This window comes from Arachis stenosperma, chromosome 8 (assembly GCF_014773155.1).
Source record: "Arachis stenosperma cultivar V10309 chromosome 8, arast.V10309.gnm1.PFL2, whole genome shotgun sequence".
Lineage (NCBI taxonomy): Eukaryota > Viridiplantae > Streptophyta > Magnoliopsida > Fabales > Fabaceae > Arachis > Arachis stenosperma.
In genome coordinates this window covers 32,559,030-32,577,336 of record NC_080384.1, presented here as the reverse complement: position 1 = coordinate 32,577,336, position 18,307 = coordinate 32,559,030, and the positions used below count along the sequence as shown (strand labels likewise).

At 30.3% G+C, this 18,307-nt stretch overlaps 2 protein-coding genes across 5 annotated transcripts; both read right to left on the bottom strand.

Annotated features, from left to right (window-relative positions):
• Positions 1 to 682: 682 nt before the first annotated feature.
• LOC130946444 (glutamate receptor 3.4-like) lies at positions 683 to 5,569 on the bottom strand. Of its 4 annotated transcripts, XM_057875199.1 has the most exons (8): positions 5,386 to 5,497; positions 5,201 to 5,292; positions 4,316 to 4,646; positions 2,508 to 3,844; positions 2,121 to 2,398; positions 1,989 to 2,020; positions 1,450 to 1,859; positions 683 to 1,330 (listed from the first exon to the last, which is right to left on the bottom strand). In XM_057875199.1, the coding sequence occupies exons 3-8, from the start codon at positions 4,632 to 4,634 to the stop codon at positions 887 to 889; spliced, it is 2,820 nt and encodes a 939-aa protein (XP_057731182.1). In that variant the 5' UTR covers positions 4,635 to 4,646; positions 5,201 to 5,292; positions 5,386 to 5,497; the 3' UTR covers positions 683 to 886. The 4 variants fall into 4 exon arrangements, with proteins under 4 accessions (XP_057731182.1, XP_057731181.1, XP_057731180.1 ...); XM_057875198.1 differs by having other exon boundaries at positions 5,201 to 5,569; XM_057875197.1 differs by lacking the exons at positions 5,201 to 5,292; positions 5,386 to 5,497 and adding an exon at positions 4,779 to 5,174.
• A 7,713-nt stretch (positions 5,570 to 13,282) lies between these two features.
• LOC130944291 (glutamate receptor 3.7) lies at positions 13,283 to 17,985 on the bottom strand. Its single transcript, XM_057872557.1, has 6 exons — positions 17,303 to 17,985; positions 15,425 to 16,767; positions 15,035 to 15,312; positions 14,806 to 14,837; positions 14,195 to 14,601; positions 13,283 to 13,987 (listed from the first exon to the last, which is right to left on the bottom strand). The coding sequence occupies exons 1-6, from the start codon at positions 17,550 to 17,552 to the stop codon at positions 13,565 to 13,567; spliced, it is 2,733 nt and encodes a 910-aa protein (XP_057728540.1). The 5' UTR covers positions 17,553 to 17,985; the 3' UTR covers positions 13,283 to 13,564.
• Between the last annotated feature and the right edge of the window lie 322 nt (positions 17,986 to 18,307).

Genomic DNA, 18,307 nt, shown 5'->3' with positions numbered 1-18,307 from the left:
TTGCTTTATATTATAGTGGATAATAATCGATGAAAATAAAAACAGAATTATTAATTAACATAAGAATTGGATAGTCTTCAAGAAACTGTCATTACTCTGCAGAAGTACCAAAATAAGATTTCTGAAGTTTCTCACTTTTTTTTGGAATAATAATGCTGATATGAAATTTGATATTGTCTTGTGCAAATTTTATATTCTAGGAGAAATTGTAGACTCTAACTAACTAATAGTGTTGTATGCTGATGAAAAATATATACAAAAATACTTACTTAACAAAGCCTTATCCTACTAAGTAGGGTCGGCTACATAGATCAAAGACGTCATTGTATTGTGTCATGCATTGAGATGCGACATTGTTTTATATTAGTTGTCGCAGGCCTAACACATCCCTATATGGATCCAAAATAATGTTTAAAGAATACACTTTGCTTTTACCGGAAAAAGGATAAACAAATCATGTTTGCAGCTGAAAAACAAGACAATATCATGCATAGTTCAGCATGTTACGATAGAAAACATGTGAAATAGCCATATTTTTTAGATTAATTTTTTTCAGTTTTAAGAGTACAAGTTGAAATTATTTAACGGTTTAAGGAGTCTTGCAGAATTTAATAATAGTAGTGTGTGATATTATATAGAAAAGTTGAATGCAGTTGCTGCATCTTATTTTCAAGAGGAAACAGTTTGCTACATATTAAGGGTTTGCATGCATAAACAAACAAAATTATTAACACTTAGAGCTATAATTTCCTGAGCAAAAAGGAAAAGCTAAACTTTTTATATATTTCAGTGTAGACAAATTTGTGTCACTAATAGTTGCTATGGTATAACAAAAATAGGATGGTTAAAAGGAGTTACCAACCAAAAATAAATGTACATGGTTAACTTAGGAGGGTGATGAACTAGATTGCTCATCTAGACTCTGGCTTCTTCTCCTTTTACTATTCCTAAGTCTCTCTTTGATTTCTTTTTCTTTCGTATCCACAAATTCCATCAAGTCCTTGAAACTAGTACTTTTGAGGTTCCTTCTAACAGGCCTTGGTTGAATTTCCACATCAACTTGTTCAGGCTCAGGGCTAAATCTGGTGTATTGACAGAACACTCTAACAAAGAATACAACCAAAGAAAGGAAGCATGCAATGCCACATATGAGAAAGAGGCCCCAGAAGCTACTCAGAGACAGTTTATTTGAGTCTTCAACGTTGAGTTGCGCAGTGCAGTCTCGCTTCAAAAGCCATTTGTCATGGATCTTTTGCAGTTCCCCGTTCTCTGAAAGTTGAAGGATGGCAGTTGACAAATCAACAGCAAGCGGTGAATCCCTTTGGAATGCCTGTGATCCCATTTGAAAATAATGACATCAGAAAAAGATAATCTTACAAGAAAACTTGGCATAAATTTAAGGAGTGTAAAAAACTATAGACATGCATGTGAAGAATTGAGGATACTTACAAATCCCCAACCACTTTTAGTGAACTCCTGTCCAACTGTTCTGAACTTACAGTTGGTATTGGACATGAAGAGCTGAATATAAGGAAGCTCATCAACAATGGCCACAACCCCTCCATTCCTTGGTCCGCGTTCAAGGGCATCAACATATGCCTCCATATTTTTCAGTGTAACTATCCTAGATGGTGCTATGTTGAGTTCATCTGTCAGATACTTTTTCGCAAAAGATCCTTCTTGGATTCCAATTGGTTGAGTACCTGAGATCAAGCTGTCAATTCCTTCAATCTGTGATGAAAGTTGCTGCACTGTGAGGATGGATGTTAAGCTAGCTGTGTAGCTTGAATTGATGATTAAAACTACCCAAAGCCATATGAGTAGAACCAATCGACCGAGTGCACTCACAGTGTTCTCTCCTGTGCAAGGTGAAAAGCAGAGAAGATAGAAGTCAGAGTTCTCATACCATGTATGATACAAAACATATAAGGAGTGTTACAACAGAAAATGGGAAAAAAAAATAAAAGTGAGAAATTTGAGGAACATACTATGTGAGAAAAACATTGTTGAGAAACTAAACCTGCAAAAGAGGAACTGATCTCAGCAGAAGAGAAGATTTGAGCCTAAATAAGATGCAAGATTTATCTGAAAAGGCTTTAAAATGATCAAAACATACTAACCAACACACTGTTATAATTTGTTTCCTTGGAGGACCGCGGAATTCTTCATTGTGCCGGTGCTCGAGAATCCACACGACGGCTCCCACAAAGAGAAAGAATGCACCAGTAACTAACCACATTTTAGTGGTGAATGGCTTTAGAAAGGACCAAGGGCTTGACTTGATTTCCTTAACAGGAACAACAACCACCAGCCCTGATTCCATGTAAGGCTGAGTAAAATCCACAATCCTTGTCCTGTTGGTGACAATTGTAATATCTCCAACAACTGCATCAAAGTTCTGAAAAAAAGGAAAGTACTAAGTTAACATAACTACAACCTCAAGATAGCTACTTAGATTAAGAAATATGATTAATAAATTAAGCCGAAAATTAGACTAAGAAACTTACATTTTGTGCAACCTGATATGCAAGGTCATCATAGCTGGGATTTCTATCACCATGACCATATAATATATATTCTGTTGGGACAGGATAAGGCAACAACTTTATGGCTGCTTCAAAGACATCAATGCAATAGCCTTTTACCCCAGGAGGGTTCTTGTCCTTACCAACAAACTCCAAATAGCTTACTCGATTAGGCACTGCGATTCTCAATGGTTTCCCATTGTTTGGGAATACCCATCCCCTTGGTGTAACTGTTGTTTCTCCAGGCCATATAACACTATATAGGTGTTGGTTGCTTGCCGAAGCGTTAGGTGGTTTCAGATACAAAATTTCAGGAGCTATAACTGAGAGACCAGAATAATTAGACCAATAACCAATCCTACGAGTTCCAAACCCGCCGATATTCATGACATCATAAGCTGGATGAATCAAATTCTTATCCATACCAAACTGAACTGGGCCACTCACACCAGTGAAGTTTGTTTTCAGAATTGTCTGAAGAAACTTATCGCCGCCATCAAACACACGGAGTGCTGAAAAATGCAGCATGCTTGAATTTGTGTCTTGCAACTTAGGATCCGAGGAGAAAGATATGTTTCCACCTTCATTGAGAAAAGTATCCAGAGCACGCGCCGCTAACCAAACAGAATCATATGCATAGAATGCATAAGAATTGAAGCCTGCAGTCTCATTGTTCTTTCTGCTCTTCAGATTTGAGATGAAACTCTTCTTAAGATCAGTGTCAGGCGTGTGATGCCGCAGAGCAACAACTCCTTGTAGTATATTAAGGGTGTCAGTGTTAACCTGCTCCATAGAATCCAGCACAGAAGGAAGCCAATCTGTTGCAATCCACACATAGCCACTAGTCATCATCCCAATCTTCTTGGCAAGTGCAAAAATTGACAAGCCAGAATCAGGATTAACATGCAGCACATAAACACGTGATTCCATCAGGTTCACCTGATTCAACAAGTCACTGATATTACTTATGGGGGCTCCAGGAGGGAATGCAGCCTTGTAAGATATCTTGGCACGTTTCTTAGCAAGCGCATCGCCCAACACTGAAATTCCATTTCTTCCATTGTCATCATCTACAAAGATAGCTATTACCTCCCTCCACCTATAGTGATCAACCAAGTCTGCAATTGCATACATCTGGAAATAGTCATCTGGCGTGGTGCGGATGAAATATGGATACTGGAGTGACACTAGAGCAGGGTCTGTCGCGAATGAAAGAAGAGGCACGTGGAGTTCATTAGCCACATGAGAGATGACATGAGCTATTCCAGATGATTGTGGACCAATTGCAGCAACCACTTCATTCTCCATCAACTGCAGAGCTACATGATCAACAAAATCAATCAAATTCCCTTTTCACACACCCAAAATGCAAGAGAACGTGTACTATCTAAACATATATAGTCCACAGAAACTCCTCTCTGGTTTCTGTCCTATGAGAACAATGAAATACTAAGATGTTATAAATTGATTCTTATCCACAAAGATGGCCACACAAATGGGGAAACGATTGATTATGCATACACTATTTTTTGGAAGAATATACATTTAACATGCAATGAAACACATACTACTGCATAGCATAATGTGAATTAACAAGCATAGACATTTAGGCAAATTCACTGTAATACGATTTTTTTTTCCTTTTTTGATATGGTAATTCATAAAGTTACAAAACCCGAATAAGAAGCTATAGAACATGTTTTATTTGATTGCCAGGGTCCATAACAAGACAATTACAGTTTCAACAAAAGAAATGCGGCTTGAAGCTACTGAGAAGTTTCGGAAAATACCTTCCACGGTTCCAAGAAACCCGCTGCAATTTGTATCATGCAACATAATTTCAAGTTTAGTCGAACGAAGGATGCTTTTGTTAGCATTAACATCATCAATAGCAGCCAATACACCAGCTTTAGCAGATCTTCCAATGACAGAATTCAAAGTAAACAGCACCCCAATTTTCAAAACTCTTGGACTCGAAGAAGAAACGGTAGCGTTTCCAATGGTAGCTCCTGTCCTCCCCACCACTTCTACTGGAATCCAGAAGCAGAAAACAAAGAGGAACAACACCATCACCATGCTGCCATGCCTTGTAAATAAGTGCACCTCCATTTTTGAGAGAACCTGTTATCAACCAGCATCAAAACAAAGCACATGTCATGTGCCAACCAGTTTCAGGAGCAGCACAAAGAGGAACATCAACACATGACAAGAATAATCATAACCAGAATGAGGCAAACACAACGATATATTTACCTAGAACCAACAACTTCAGAGGAATTTAAGAACTTCCACATTTGCAGCAAGGAAAACAAGATTCATCACTCAAGAGAAGAAAAAACATTGTATCAGCAATTTGAAGTTAAAAAAATAAGATACACCCTTACCCAGATGAAAAAGATATGATATTCAGCATATCCGGACTTCAAGCCTTATTTAAATATATATGTTACTATCACAAGTAATAATAACTCAATCAAGCTCAGTTATTCAGACAATAAAACAAACATTTAAAAGGCAGAAAAACCATACATAAAATATTGGGGTGTGTTTGTAAAGTGGAGACCCACATGCCTAGTATATATAATTGTCAATTTGAGAAAAGAAACAATATAATATGCAACATAACAGAAAACCTTGAGAACAAGTTAAAGAAGATATAGGGTATCTGAGATTACCTCAATACCACACTTAACAGAAGATAAAGAGCTTTGTAGCTAGCTAGTTGCAACTTGCAAGAGTTATGAACTCATTACATCACTGAAAGAAGCTACAATGTTCCAAGATCAAAGCAAAGAATCATTCACAAAGCTTTCAAAGTTTCAGGCATCAACCAGTGCCTTAATTATCACTTCAGTTTTACCTCATATTATGCACATGAAAGAATCAAATGACTAGAGCAATTTAACAAAGTACAAAATGTTAAAAAAATATCATTCAGATTCAGACATCGTTGGTAGGTACTAGATACCCCAACCAAAAGTGTCTTTATCTGTAATATCTTGAATTTGTAACAGTCACAGTAGATTATCTTTTGGTTCCCAAAAAATATCCCATGCCCTTTCATTATTTGTCCAAAATATTGTATAGGATATAAACACTCCAAAATTTGTCCTTTTCTAAGTTGATCAAATTCTTGGTCACAAAGAACAAACATTTCTTGGTCAGATTCATGAACGTCACTTTATATGGTAATAATTTTCATGTAACACATGTTCAAAGTAGTTTTAATATGTATATATATACACTGTGGCCATTATCCAAAGTTCACAAAAAGAGAATTTTAGAAAATGATGCAAGATAATGATTTCAGTAAAATACCATGTTATTACAATCATAAAATGTAAAACAATATATAAATTCTTATTTGATTTTATATATATATATATATATATATATATATATATATATATATATATATATATATATATACGTGAATGTGAGTTTACTCATTAGTCCTTGCAAGGTAACGTGGCATATATTTTATGAATCATGTATAACATATGGTTATATAGAAAATTAATTTTTATTACCTCAAGCATATTTGTTAAGGTTTGTATTGCTGAATTGAAATAAGTCAAACAATAACACGTCATTATAAACCCAAATGTCGTAGTTATAGCCCTTAATTGAAGTATGAAACGATAATTAAAAGTTAAAATATTAGTTCAGTTCTGTCAACATTAAAGTAAAATAAAATTAAAAAAAGTGTTTAAACTGCTTTATTCTTATCATCAGCTGATTCAATCTAATTGTTCGAGATTCATTAATTCAAATATTTATATTTCGTACTAAATTTTTTTTTTAAAAGGAAAAAAAATTCCTGACAGCTAAAGTTAGGATTGCAAATAACGTATCACCGAATTTGAATGAATTTTACATGCACCTTCTTGTAACAACCATACAATATACAATTTTTGTTATGTTATTATATTTATTTCAAAGTAAGGAATTGATTCCAAACTAGTGATACCGGTTGGTCACACATCGATATTAATAGTTTATGTATGGTCGTTTAAAGTTTAATAATTAACTAGATTTAGATTGACATCCGTACAATGCGCAATATGATAAATTAATGATAGTATAAAATATATTTTAATAAATATTATATTATTTAAAAATTAATTAAATTATACATAAATTAATATTAAATTTGATGTATTTTTATTTAATATTTTATAATACAAAAATTTTGTATATTAAAATTGTATAAAGTTATATTTTTATTTTTTGTTTTTATTTTTGTATTTATTTTAATTGACGGATTCAGTCTTTTTATGTGATGTTTATTTTTTTTATTTTTGATTGATGTTAGATTTGTCTTTTTTTTCATATGTTTCCGTGAAGATATATTCTTTTTAAACTGTTAACTTGTATACATTTTTTTATTGTCTTTTTTGTTCCATCTTTGTATGTATGATTTTCATTTGAAGATATGTTTTGGATTCGTTTACTTTTCTTTCTTTTTAATCTCTTAATTGGTATGTATGTTATCTTAGATCAAATGATATTAGTGTTGGTGAAGTTGGTTCCTATAATTAATAAAGAATATAAACGAGCAATATAAATGATGTTTTGAATAAATGAAATCTTTTTTAGTATTACCTATTAGATTTGTTGTAATAGGAGTTGAGTTTCAGTATTTTTTGTTAAGACAAATATTTTAGTAACAGTTTATTGTTAAGTATCTTTTTTAAAGTTAAAATCATTTACTTTGACTTCTAATATAAATATGAGGCTGTATAAATTTTTCAATTGAGATGATGCTTTAGTGTCATTGGTGACTTAGAGTATAATTAGATTTGAGACAGTTGTGTTTAATATTTTTTTTATCAAATAGTACAAAAGTTATTGTAGCACTTTGATTTGTAACTTTTAATTTAATTTTGAATATGTAATAATTATTGAGTTAGTAATTTATAATTTGATAAAATTTTGTATGATAAGTATAATTTGATAGAATTTGATAGAATTTTTTATAATTTTAATATGTAATAATTTTTTATATTGTAACACAAAACTTTATTTTTCATATTTTTTTGTAGATTTTTTTATATCTACTTATTTTTCTTCTTTTAGTGTATACAAATTTTTATTGACATCTATAATAATAAGAATAATAGAATTTTTTATAATTTGAATTTATAATAATTCTTTATGTTGTAGCACGACAAATTTTATTTTTCGTATTTTTTGTAGATTTTTTTTATATTTATTTGTTTTTCTTCTCTTAGTGCATACAGATAACATCTATAATAGTAAGAATAAAAATTTTTAGAATATTTATTGGCTTTTATATATATACTTTAATAAGAATAATTTAAATAGAATAAAATAAAAATATCTATTAATATTTTTTTAAAATTTATTTTATTAGATAATATCTTGAGTGATACAAACTCAAAATAGTATTAAAAAATATCAAAATTAATTTTTTGATTTAAATAGCATATTAAAATAAGTATAACTATAAGGATCTTAAAAAAATATAAATAATAAAAGTAATAAGAATTTTTTTTCGTAAATTTGTTTTAAAATAATAATAAATATTTTTATTTTTGTAAACATCTAATAGAATATTTTTAAGTAGATAAAAAAAATTTTATTTATTAGTGTAAATATTTTTTATAGGCGAATTATGAATTGTAAAATGAAGTAATAGAGTTAAAACTTAAAAATCTTATGTATGATATATAAGTAGATCAAATATTATTATACTTTAAGGTAAATTTTATTATTTTACTAAAAGTTGATTCGTTAATTTTTGAAATAATTAAAATTGATGATGTAGCATTATTAGAAAAAATATTAATTTAAATCTAATATATAAAAAATTAGTATTAATTTTTATATAACAAAACAAAATAGATAAATAGATAGATGATAGTATGGGAAGGTTTTCACATATACCACAGTACTTTTTTGGTACATTGATATTCCAATCTTTTTTAGCATTAAGATATATAATAAAATAATTAGAAGGCTAAGATTAAATAGATATATATTGAGTAGTTTTGCTTTTTTAAATAGCACCATACAACAAAGACAAGTTGTTCCCTTAACCCACATAAAAGAATGAAGAAATTACTATCTTGTACTTGTGTTGTGTTGTTTCCTTTTGATACACTCTTTACTTTTCTTTTCTTTTTCCTAACCAATTTTCATTGATCATTTTATCTCTCTGTTAGTTTTTTTTCCTCCTTTTCGTTTCTTTAAAACAAATGACTTCCTTTGGCACGATGTACTTTATTTATCTATTTATTTTACAAGGATATTATTATTATTATATGAGATAATACTATTTTGTAATTTAGTTTGTTTCTCTTCTACATATATAGTACTTACTTAATTCAATTTTCTCTATTATATTAAATACATATTATTTTATTAAATGCATATTATTTTTCAAAATTTTAAATATGAATTGTTTTAAATATTAATCTATTTTTATTAAGTTATTTAAAAAAGAGAAAAAATAAAAAAAGGATAAAACGACCATTTTAATATTAGTATAAGTTAAATTTAATTGCTCAAGTAAGTATTATTATAATAATATTAGTAAAAATTTGTGCAAGAATAATATTACTTATATTTTAATTTTATCAATTAAACTCATTTTAAAGTATAAGTATTAAATTTATTGTGCTAAATTTTTAAGGATAATATAGAATTTCACAATAAATTAATTTTATCTGATATTCGTTAATTAAAGAAATGAATTTATTAAAATATTATTAATTAATTAATTAATTATAAGCCTTAGAAAAAAAACTAATCTCATCATTCTTGTTAATTAAATTATGATATAAGATAGTGGTATGGATAGTTTTATGGGTAAGACTTGGCAAAAAATAACTTAAAAATTAACAATAAATAAATAATAAGGGATTGATAGAAAAAATAAATAATAAATTTTGTGCATAATTAATATTATTGGTGAAAAATATTTATTAAAAAATTAAAATATTAAGTCATTAATGAACATCTTTAAGTGAAAGACATCTATAGTCAAATTAAAAAAAAAAAGCTAGAATTATAGACTCGTGAATTTTGTCAAGCTATAATGAATTAATTTTTTTTGTATATAAGAAACTATTTAATAAAAAAATTTAAAATTAATATTGTTACGTGGGTAATCTGAAATAGGTGGATTGGGCTTGAAAGATTAGCCCAAACGTCAATGGAAGGTGGTCTCCAACTTGGTTCACGTCTGAGAGCCGCCGTCTGAGTTGTATGTGTGAAAGAATGGGGGGTGGTACCTGCAAAGACACTCCGATGCTTAAGTTAACAAGGGGGTAAGCAGGTTTAGAGAGTATTGCAACTTAGAGATACCTGAGGGGTGTCAGTGTATTTATAATGGTGATCCAATAACCACCGTTGGAGTAGTTCCACTTTTGAAGGTGGATAACCGTCCCTTTATCTTAGGGTAGTTGTGATATGGCTCTTGAAAGTAGATTGAGAGATTTCAGAGATAGTTACTTATTTGAATAAGTGTTATCTGACAGCTATCCATCGAGCCCGACTTCTTTGGGAGGTCGGTGGGTGGCGAAGGTCATTCTTTGGAATGGGCCTTTTAGCATGTGTTTGGACCTGGGTCATAGTGTTGGGTCAGGATATGAAAAATATTAAATCTATTTTTGTTAAATTATATTAACTAATTGCTTACACTTATAAGTTAAAAGTTAAAGATATCTACTTATACTGTTTATAATTGATTAAATAAAAAATTTTAGAATCATAATTGTGCTAAATTAATATTATTTTGTTTAAGTCTTTTCTCCTATTTGTTTTATGATAAAATTTAGTTTAACATTTTAAAAAATAATGATAATTCTTATCAAAGAAATAAATGAGCATATATGAACTTTTTTGTTGTGATTTTTTAGAATCTATTTAGAATAATCATCTTTTAATTTAGATTTTAATAAATATTATTATTAATATTTTTTTCATACCGTATGATGATTAAGAAAAGTAAACGAAACAAAAAAGATTTTAATATTAGTAGGATGAAAAAAATATTGAATAGAAAAAATATGTCAACTTCACTATTAAGATGCATGTGCAATATTTTTTACTTATATTATGTGTTAAATTTTTAAGATAATAATATTTAGTTTTATTTTTAATATAGAATAAATAATATTTAGTTTCACCTTTAATATATTATAAATAAGTAGATAAACAAATGCAAAGAAACAGAAAATTTAAAAAGAATAAAAAAAATAAAAAGAAAAAATATTTTTAATTATAGAGATATATTTAATATTTATCACCAATTTTTTTCTTTTATTTTTTTTTTGTTTTTTTAAATAAAATAATATAGTAAAAGACAAATTTCAATCATATAATATAAAAATATTTTTAAAGCGAAATATTCATGCTGTATTTAAATACTATTATATAAGAAAAAACTAAAAAAATTATTATATGTAAGGCAAGTAAGATTGTTTTTTTAGTTTATCTATACTTATTAAAGAGAAATAATATTAACATTAAATACATTGAATAACCTAAAGAAAAAAATAAAATAATACTATACATCCAAATATTTTTATTAATCAAGTATAACCAAGTTAGTTTAACTTAACAAAAATTAGTTCTAGCTAATATATTCCAATTCTTATAATTTAATTTGGTTAGGGTTGGTTCATAAAAAGATTTAGATGTGTAGTATTACTCAAAAAAGTATTTATTTGGATTAATTTTTTTTTTGGTGAAAAACACTTTTTAAAATAATAAAGTATTTTTATTAAATTTTAAACATATTTAGATGTATTTAAAACAAAAATTTTTACTAAAAAATTAAATTATTTGATTTTTTAAAAAATCAATAATACTCTGATTTTAAAAAAGTAGAAGTAAAATAAGTTTTAATTATTTTTTTTACTAGACATATCATTTATCATAATTAATAATTACCATTTATACCTTTAAAAATAAAAATAAATTACTCAAATTGAATAATTTTATTTGAGCAATGAAAAAATAAATTGTAACAACATAATATTATCATATTTGCAAATATTAAATTTAATAATTTGTCATGTATCATGTACAAGATAAGATTAAAATTTATGATTTTAATTTTTTTTCAATTAAAATCAATATGCCAATTTTATAAATCATAACTTCTTAAATTAAGAAAAAATATATAAAATAGATACATAATTATTTAATCAATATAAAATAACATGATATATATAATTTTTGAAATATAAAAAAGTGTTATTTCTTTTAATAAATTTGTTATATTTATAAGTTTATCTCACATTATTGGAAATAATTTTATTTTTAAGTATTTTTTAAACAAAATTTTCTTTTTTTTATGAGACTTCATAAATAATATAATTTATAATAAATAAAGAAATAAAATTTTTATATATTATTTTACTGTGCAGCGTTTTTTCAAGTCACATGTGTTATCTTTTGTTTTTTTTTTATGATTAAAGGGCTATTTTTGTCTTTTCATAAATAGCTACAAGACAAAATCAACTTGCAACTTAATCTTACATGAAACATTAAAATTCCAATAAAGTAAATGGAACACCTGAAAATTTTCCGATAGTATGATACTGATCTTTACTCTTGCCAATAGATTGTTAATGATGGTATCTTTCATTATTTTCTTTTCTTCTTTTATGTCTTCTTTTCTTTGCTTTTTCTTTTTCAGGATCTTGGAAAATAATTGCGTATTTCTTTCTCCCTGCTTTTTAATTAAAGTTGATTTATACATTTCTTAATAAATAAACTTTAAATCATTCTGATATGGATCCATGTTCTTCAATAAATAGGCATTTAAAAGGGGCTAACTAAATGGGAAAGAAAAAGAATAAATAATTAACTATAATGTCAGTTAACTTGAACAATTTTTTAAAAAATTAAGATTTTGAATTAAGATTAGTGTGATAAAATTAGGATTAACACAACATAATTCTTTTTTTTTTCAAATTAACTATTTCTTTAGTTGTGCATGGTTATTTAAATAATTATTAAATTTATTAAAAATATAAATAATCAAAAGAAAGAAATTATAGTATATTAGTATTATTCTTTATCTTCATTAATTATCAATTTTTCTATTTTTTAATTTTGTAATTGATAATAGAGAGTATAATAGATAAAATTAATTCATAACTTTTTGAAATTAAAAAGCGATATTTAATTTACAACAAAAGAGACAAAAAAAAAAAAAAAAAGAGGGGAGTAACATTTTAAAAACAAGAAGAAAATTTAGTTGACACAAAATATAAAGCGTGAACTTACCAATAATTACAAATTGGGTGTTAGCTTTAGCACCACAAAATTTATTCACCTCAGACAAGTGGGTCCAAATTGAGGGAAAAGGGATAAAGACAACACATGAACCATATTTTTGTCATTTTGACACAAAATGCGACACTGTATATAGAGTTGTCTGATTGGTTCCCGCATTACATATTCACAGTTTGATTTACTTGCTCCACTCTAATTTTTATGAGCACATGCCTGTAGGACCCTTGGCTTTTTCATATTAATAATTGCTTGATTATTTTTGGTACATAAATGAACCTAATCATATCATATAATATAAGCTAGATTTTAGTACGACTACGTGACGGTAATTTTGATAGTTATGGTATTTTAAAAAAACATTATTAAAATATACAAAATATTACTTTAATTTTAATATTTATATAACTAACATAGTCATCATAACATAATCATACTAGAATTGGTTATAAAAAATGGAGAAAATCTTATTCTAAGAAATTATGAAAGAAAAGTCTATGTTTTGATGAAACTACTACAAGATTATAACAATTGCATTTGATTCATGTGTTGACATCATTATTACTTGAAAAGAAAAATCACATGTTAGTAGAGTAACACTTCTTAGTACTAGTATACATGGCCAACATTATATTATTTTATTTTATTCTTTGGAACAGATTATTGTTACTATACATAGATTAGAAAGCTTCTGAGTGTATGAGTTTACTAAAACCTACAAATTTTATGAATCACTTTTAGCAGCAGAACCATGAACCAATACTCTCTTATCTGACTTGAGGTTCAGGATTGTCACATTGAGTGAACATTTTCTTTATGGCCTCTTCTTTTTCATCAATGAAGTCGAAGAAGTTAAGGAGAACCTGGGAACAATGGCTGCTGGTCTTTGATGGTTTCGATGATGAGGCGACAGCAATGTCCTTTTCCCGTCGTTTGAAGCGAGCGTATTGGCGAATCGCTCGCAGAAGAAACACCAAAAGCGAGGCGAGTGTGACAACACCACATGACAGATACAGACCCCAAAAACTAATCAAGTGAAGTTGGTCAGGCTTGGAGTTGCTTGTTGTTTTTTCAGAGCAACCCATCTGACAGAGCCACTTGTCATGTATCTTCTGGAGCTCTCCGCTCTCGGCGAGTTTTAGAATAGCTGTGGACATGTCGAGGGCGAGGGGAGACTCTTTTTGGAAAGCCTGATTCAATGTTAAAATATGTCAGGAAATGACACAAATAGTCATAACAGATTTTCAAAGAACCAAATGACTAAAATGCAGTTCTGTATAGTCCTACAAGTCTCTGCTTCAAACTAGAGTTTAAGAATTTGAACATTATGTGTTGGACAAAAAGGTTTCATGATAGAATGTTTGGTTCTACCATGCATATAATCATTTTGAACTTACAAATCCCCAACTGCTTTTGGTAAATGGCTGTCCAATGATACCAAACCCGGTTTCTTTTGACAGAAATAACTCCACGTAAGGAAGCTCATCGATGATAGCCGCCACCCCTCCATTAGACGGCCCCTTCTTCAGAGCTTTAGCATATTCCTCCGGAGAGCCTAGCTGAACAAGTCTTGATTTTGATATATAAAGACTATCCGTGAGATAGCTGTAAGCGAAAGATCCTACTTGGTATCCAATGGGCCAATTGCTCGCAATCAAGCTATCAATTCCTGTGATGGGCGATGAGAGCTGCTCCACTGTAAGAATTGAAGTCAAGCTTGCTGTATAGCTAGCAGTGATCACCATCAATAGGAAAAGCCAGACTATCATCACCATTTTGGATAGCGAGCTTATCGTCCGTTCCTCTGATTTCATGAAAATTTTAAAAGACCATCAAGATCAAAGTGTAATTCATATACCTTAAATATCATTTTACCATTATAGCAAGAAAGCCTCAGAAAATATTCATAACTGTTTATCTTTTCTGTGGTTTTTTATTTCGAAACTACACAGTCTATACAGGATCACAGAATTGGATATACAAAACTGAAAGAGAGAGATTTTCTTACGGTTTGTCTTAAACAGTGTTGAGAGGCTGAACCTGAAAAACAAATAACAACAAGGAGTTATTAGAATCTAAAACACAAGGTGAATAGTGGAATATATAAATTGCTGCATCAAATTTCATAAACAAAGTCTTAAAAGTTAATTGAATCACACTGAACTAACACTTGTAGGTGTAAACATAGCAAATCAATGGGGGGGAAATTCAGAAACAATTTTAGTTTAAAGGCTTACATAAACGCTGTCACCAGTTGTCTCTTAGGAGGACCACGGAAGTCATCATTGACTCGGTGCTCAAGAATCCATATAACCACTCCAATCATCACGAATGAAGCAGCCGTAGCACACCACATATCTGCTGTGAATGGTTGGAGAAACACCCAAGCATTTGATCTTGCATTGTCGACAGGAGCCACTATAACAAGGCCAGTTGTTGCATAAGGCTGAGAAAAATCCACATATTGTGTACGGTTCGTCACAATTGCAATGTCGCCGACAACTGCATCATATACCTGAAACAAACTTCCAATCATAAACAAGGATATAGAAAACATCAAAACATTCTTTATAACCAGGAAAACCAAAATCACTGCCTATATAAAGGAAATATGCAACTTATCTTACATTGTCAGCAACATTTTTCACAAGTTCATCATAGCTTGGATTTGATTTACCATTCCCAACAGGTATGAAACGGTAAGGAACATCATATGGAATAAATTCCAGGGTCTTGTTGAAGACATCAATGCAGTACCCTAGAATTTGATGATCCTTCACAGTCACAAATTCAACAAAACTTGCTCTACGTGGTACTCCAATTCTCAGTGGTCTTCCATTATCAGCAATCACCCAGCCGCGCGGTCTTTCTGTCCCTCCACCAGGCCAAGTAATATTGCCAAGCTTATGATCTTGAGTTAACCTTTTACATTTCTTAGTCTTAAGATTTTCAGCGGGGATGACCGAAAATCCTGAGCAATTAGACCAATAACCAACCGTAGTCATTGCACTCTGATTGATATTTATAACATCATAACCACCACTTATGATATTCCTGTTTGAATTAAACTGAACTCGACCACTCACACCAGTAAAATTTGACTGTAATAATATACTGCCCAGATCAGATCCACTAGCAAGGATTTTGAGCTTGTCAAGCTGAAGATCATTTCCTTGTGTGTGAGATGGCTTATTCTCATGATTAACTACAAAGGTAATATTATTATGCAATCTAATGAATCTGTCAATTGATCGCGCAACTGCCCATATTGTATCATAAGCATAGTATCCATAGGCATTCAAACTACCATTTGGCATACCTTTATGTGCATTTCTCCATTTTGAAACGAAACCTCTCTTCTTTCGGGAATCTGGAATATGCTGACGAAAACCAACAACCCCTTGGAGAACACTGAGAGAGGTCTGATTCACTGGGGAGAAAGAATCTAAGGTAGCAAAGAGCCAATCAGTGACTAGCCAAACATAGTCTTTGGTCATCATTTTAAGTTTGTTGGCAATGTTAAAAAATCTCAGTTTTGGATCCAGGTTGATATGAACAACATACACACGAGGACCAAACAATTTGGATTGGTTCAGCAAAGTGGTGATTTCATTTGGATCAAACTGAATACTCAAAGGTAGCTTATGAGCAATTTTCAACCTCCTATTTTCAAGTTCATCCCTCAAAGCCGACATTCCATTTCTTCCATAATCATCATCCAAGTATACAGCAATGACCTCCTTCCATTCATTGAATTCAATTAGATCAGCTACCGCAATCATCTGCTCCAAGTCGCTTTGTATAGTACGAAAAAAGTAAGGGAACTGAAGGGAGGACAGGGTAGGATCAGTGGCACCATATGAGACAAGAGGCACATGGAGAGCATCAGCAATTTGAGATACCATATGAGCTATAGAAGACGACTGTGGACCAACCATTGCTACGATCCCTTCCTCGAGTGCCTGAAAAGCTGTATACAGAGGTTCAATTCAGGTAATGTAAATTTACAAGAACTTCCTGTTAAAGTTGATCCATATGCATCCAGTGAACAATGTCTATAAACTGAAGTCTGAGTAATTAAAATACCAGTGAAGCAAAATGAGAAATCAACAAGAACTACCTCATTAAGTAATAAGCTGCTGTTAAAAAGCAAATTATATTAATTAAGGTAAAAATGAATGTGATAATGTCACAAATACCTATAAGGCTATAACCAAGTATGCAAGAAGGTAGTAATATGCATCATGAAACATCATAAAACAGAACAATAAACCTTGGATATTGACTGAGAATTTTAGAAGCAGAAGTCAACAACATTAAGAACCTCACGGCATTCAAACTTAGAATTGTCTAAAAGGGACATCACTTAATCATGTGAAATATTTCCTAAGCAATTAATTGTTACATGACATATGCTAGAAAACCAAACTACTTGACGAATCATTTAAATTCAAAACAAAAATAGAAATACTATAAACAAGGTGCTCAAGGATCAAGCTTGCCACCTCCAATAGCTCCCAGAAAGACACTGCAGGCAGCATCCTTCATTATCAAGTTGAGTTGCGTGCCATTGAGGACTCTAGGGTCAGCATTGACATCATCAACGGCCATTTTCATGGCCACCTTTGCAGCTCTACCTATGACCGAATCGAAGGTGAAGACTGCACCAATGTTCACACTTGCAGGCCTACTGCAGAAAATACCACCACAAAAGATGGTCCAAATCACAAGGTGGGAAACAACAAACGACTTCATATTTTGTAGCACACAAAAATTCAAGCCAACCCCACCAAACTTTTCACCATAAAGACTCAAACTTGTGGTCACCCAGAATCTGAAAATACCAGAAAACTCATAGGGATGGAAGAAAAATCACATTTTGATGGGTTCCCAGATGAATTTAGCTGGTAAAGGAACTAGAAATGAAGTAAGAGCAAAAGAAGAAACCCAGGTTCATGAATGAGCATGGTTCCAACCCAGAAATGGTGGTACAAGAAAGGAAAATTAAAAGGGGGTGCTAAATTGGACAGAATATGTTCACTTGAAGAAGGAAAACTTTAAAAAAGGAAAGAATATGTGACAAGTCAAAGCTTTGAATCAAATATTAATGGCTTTGTGATGGAAAAAATATGGACAATGTGAAAAGAATGAGACTCGTGGGCATGGTGAGGGTTGCCATCTGCAAAGAGATTATTTTGGTGGCTATGAAGACTGAAGAGGTAACAGCAACAGTTCAAATTAGAAGTCAACCAAGTCAACATAGTTAGTAATAGGTATTAGGATACGTATGAGTTTAAGTTTTACATAAAATAATAATAATTGTTTTGGTTTTTTGCTTGCACAAAGTTTTAACTTTTAAACATGAAAGATAGTAGAAATAAAAAATTTTCACAATTATATTTATACGGGTCATAAGATTTTAAATTTTTTTATATATTTGATGTATTGGAATCTTCAAAGTTTTATATATTTTATTTGAAAACGTAGTTTTGAAAAAAAAAATTAACATT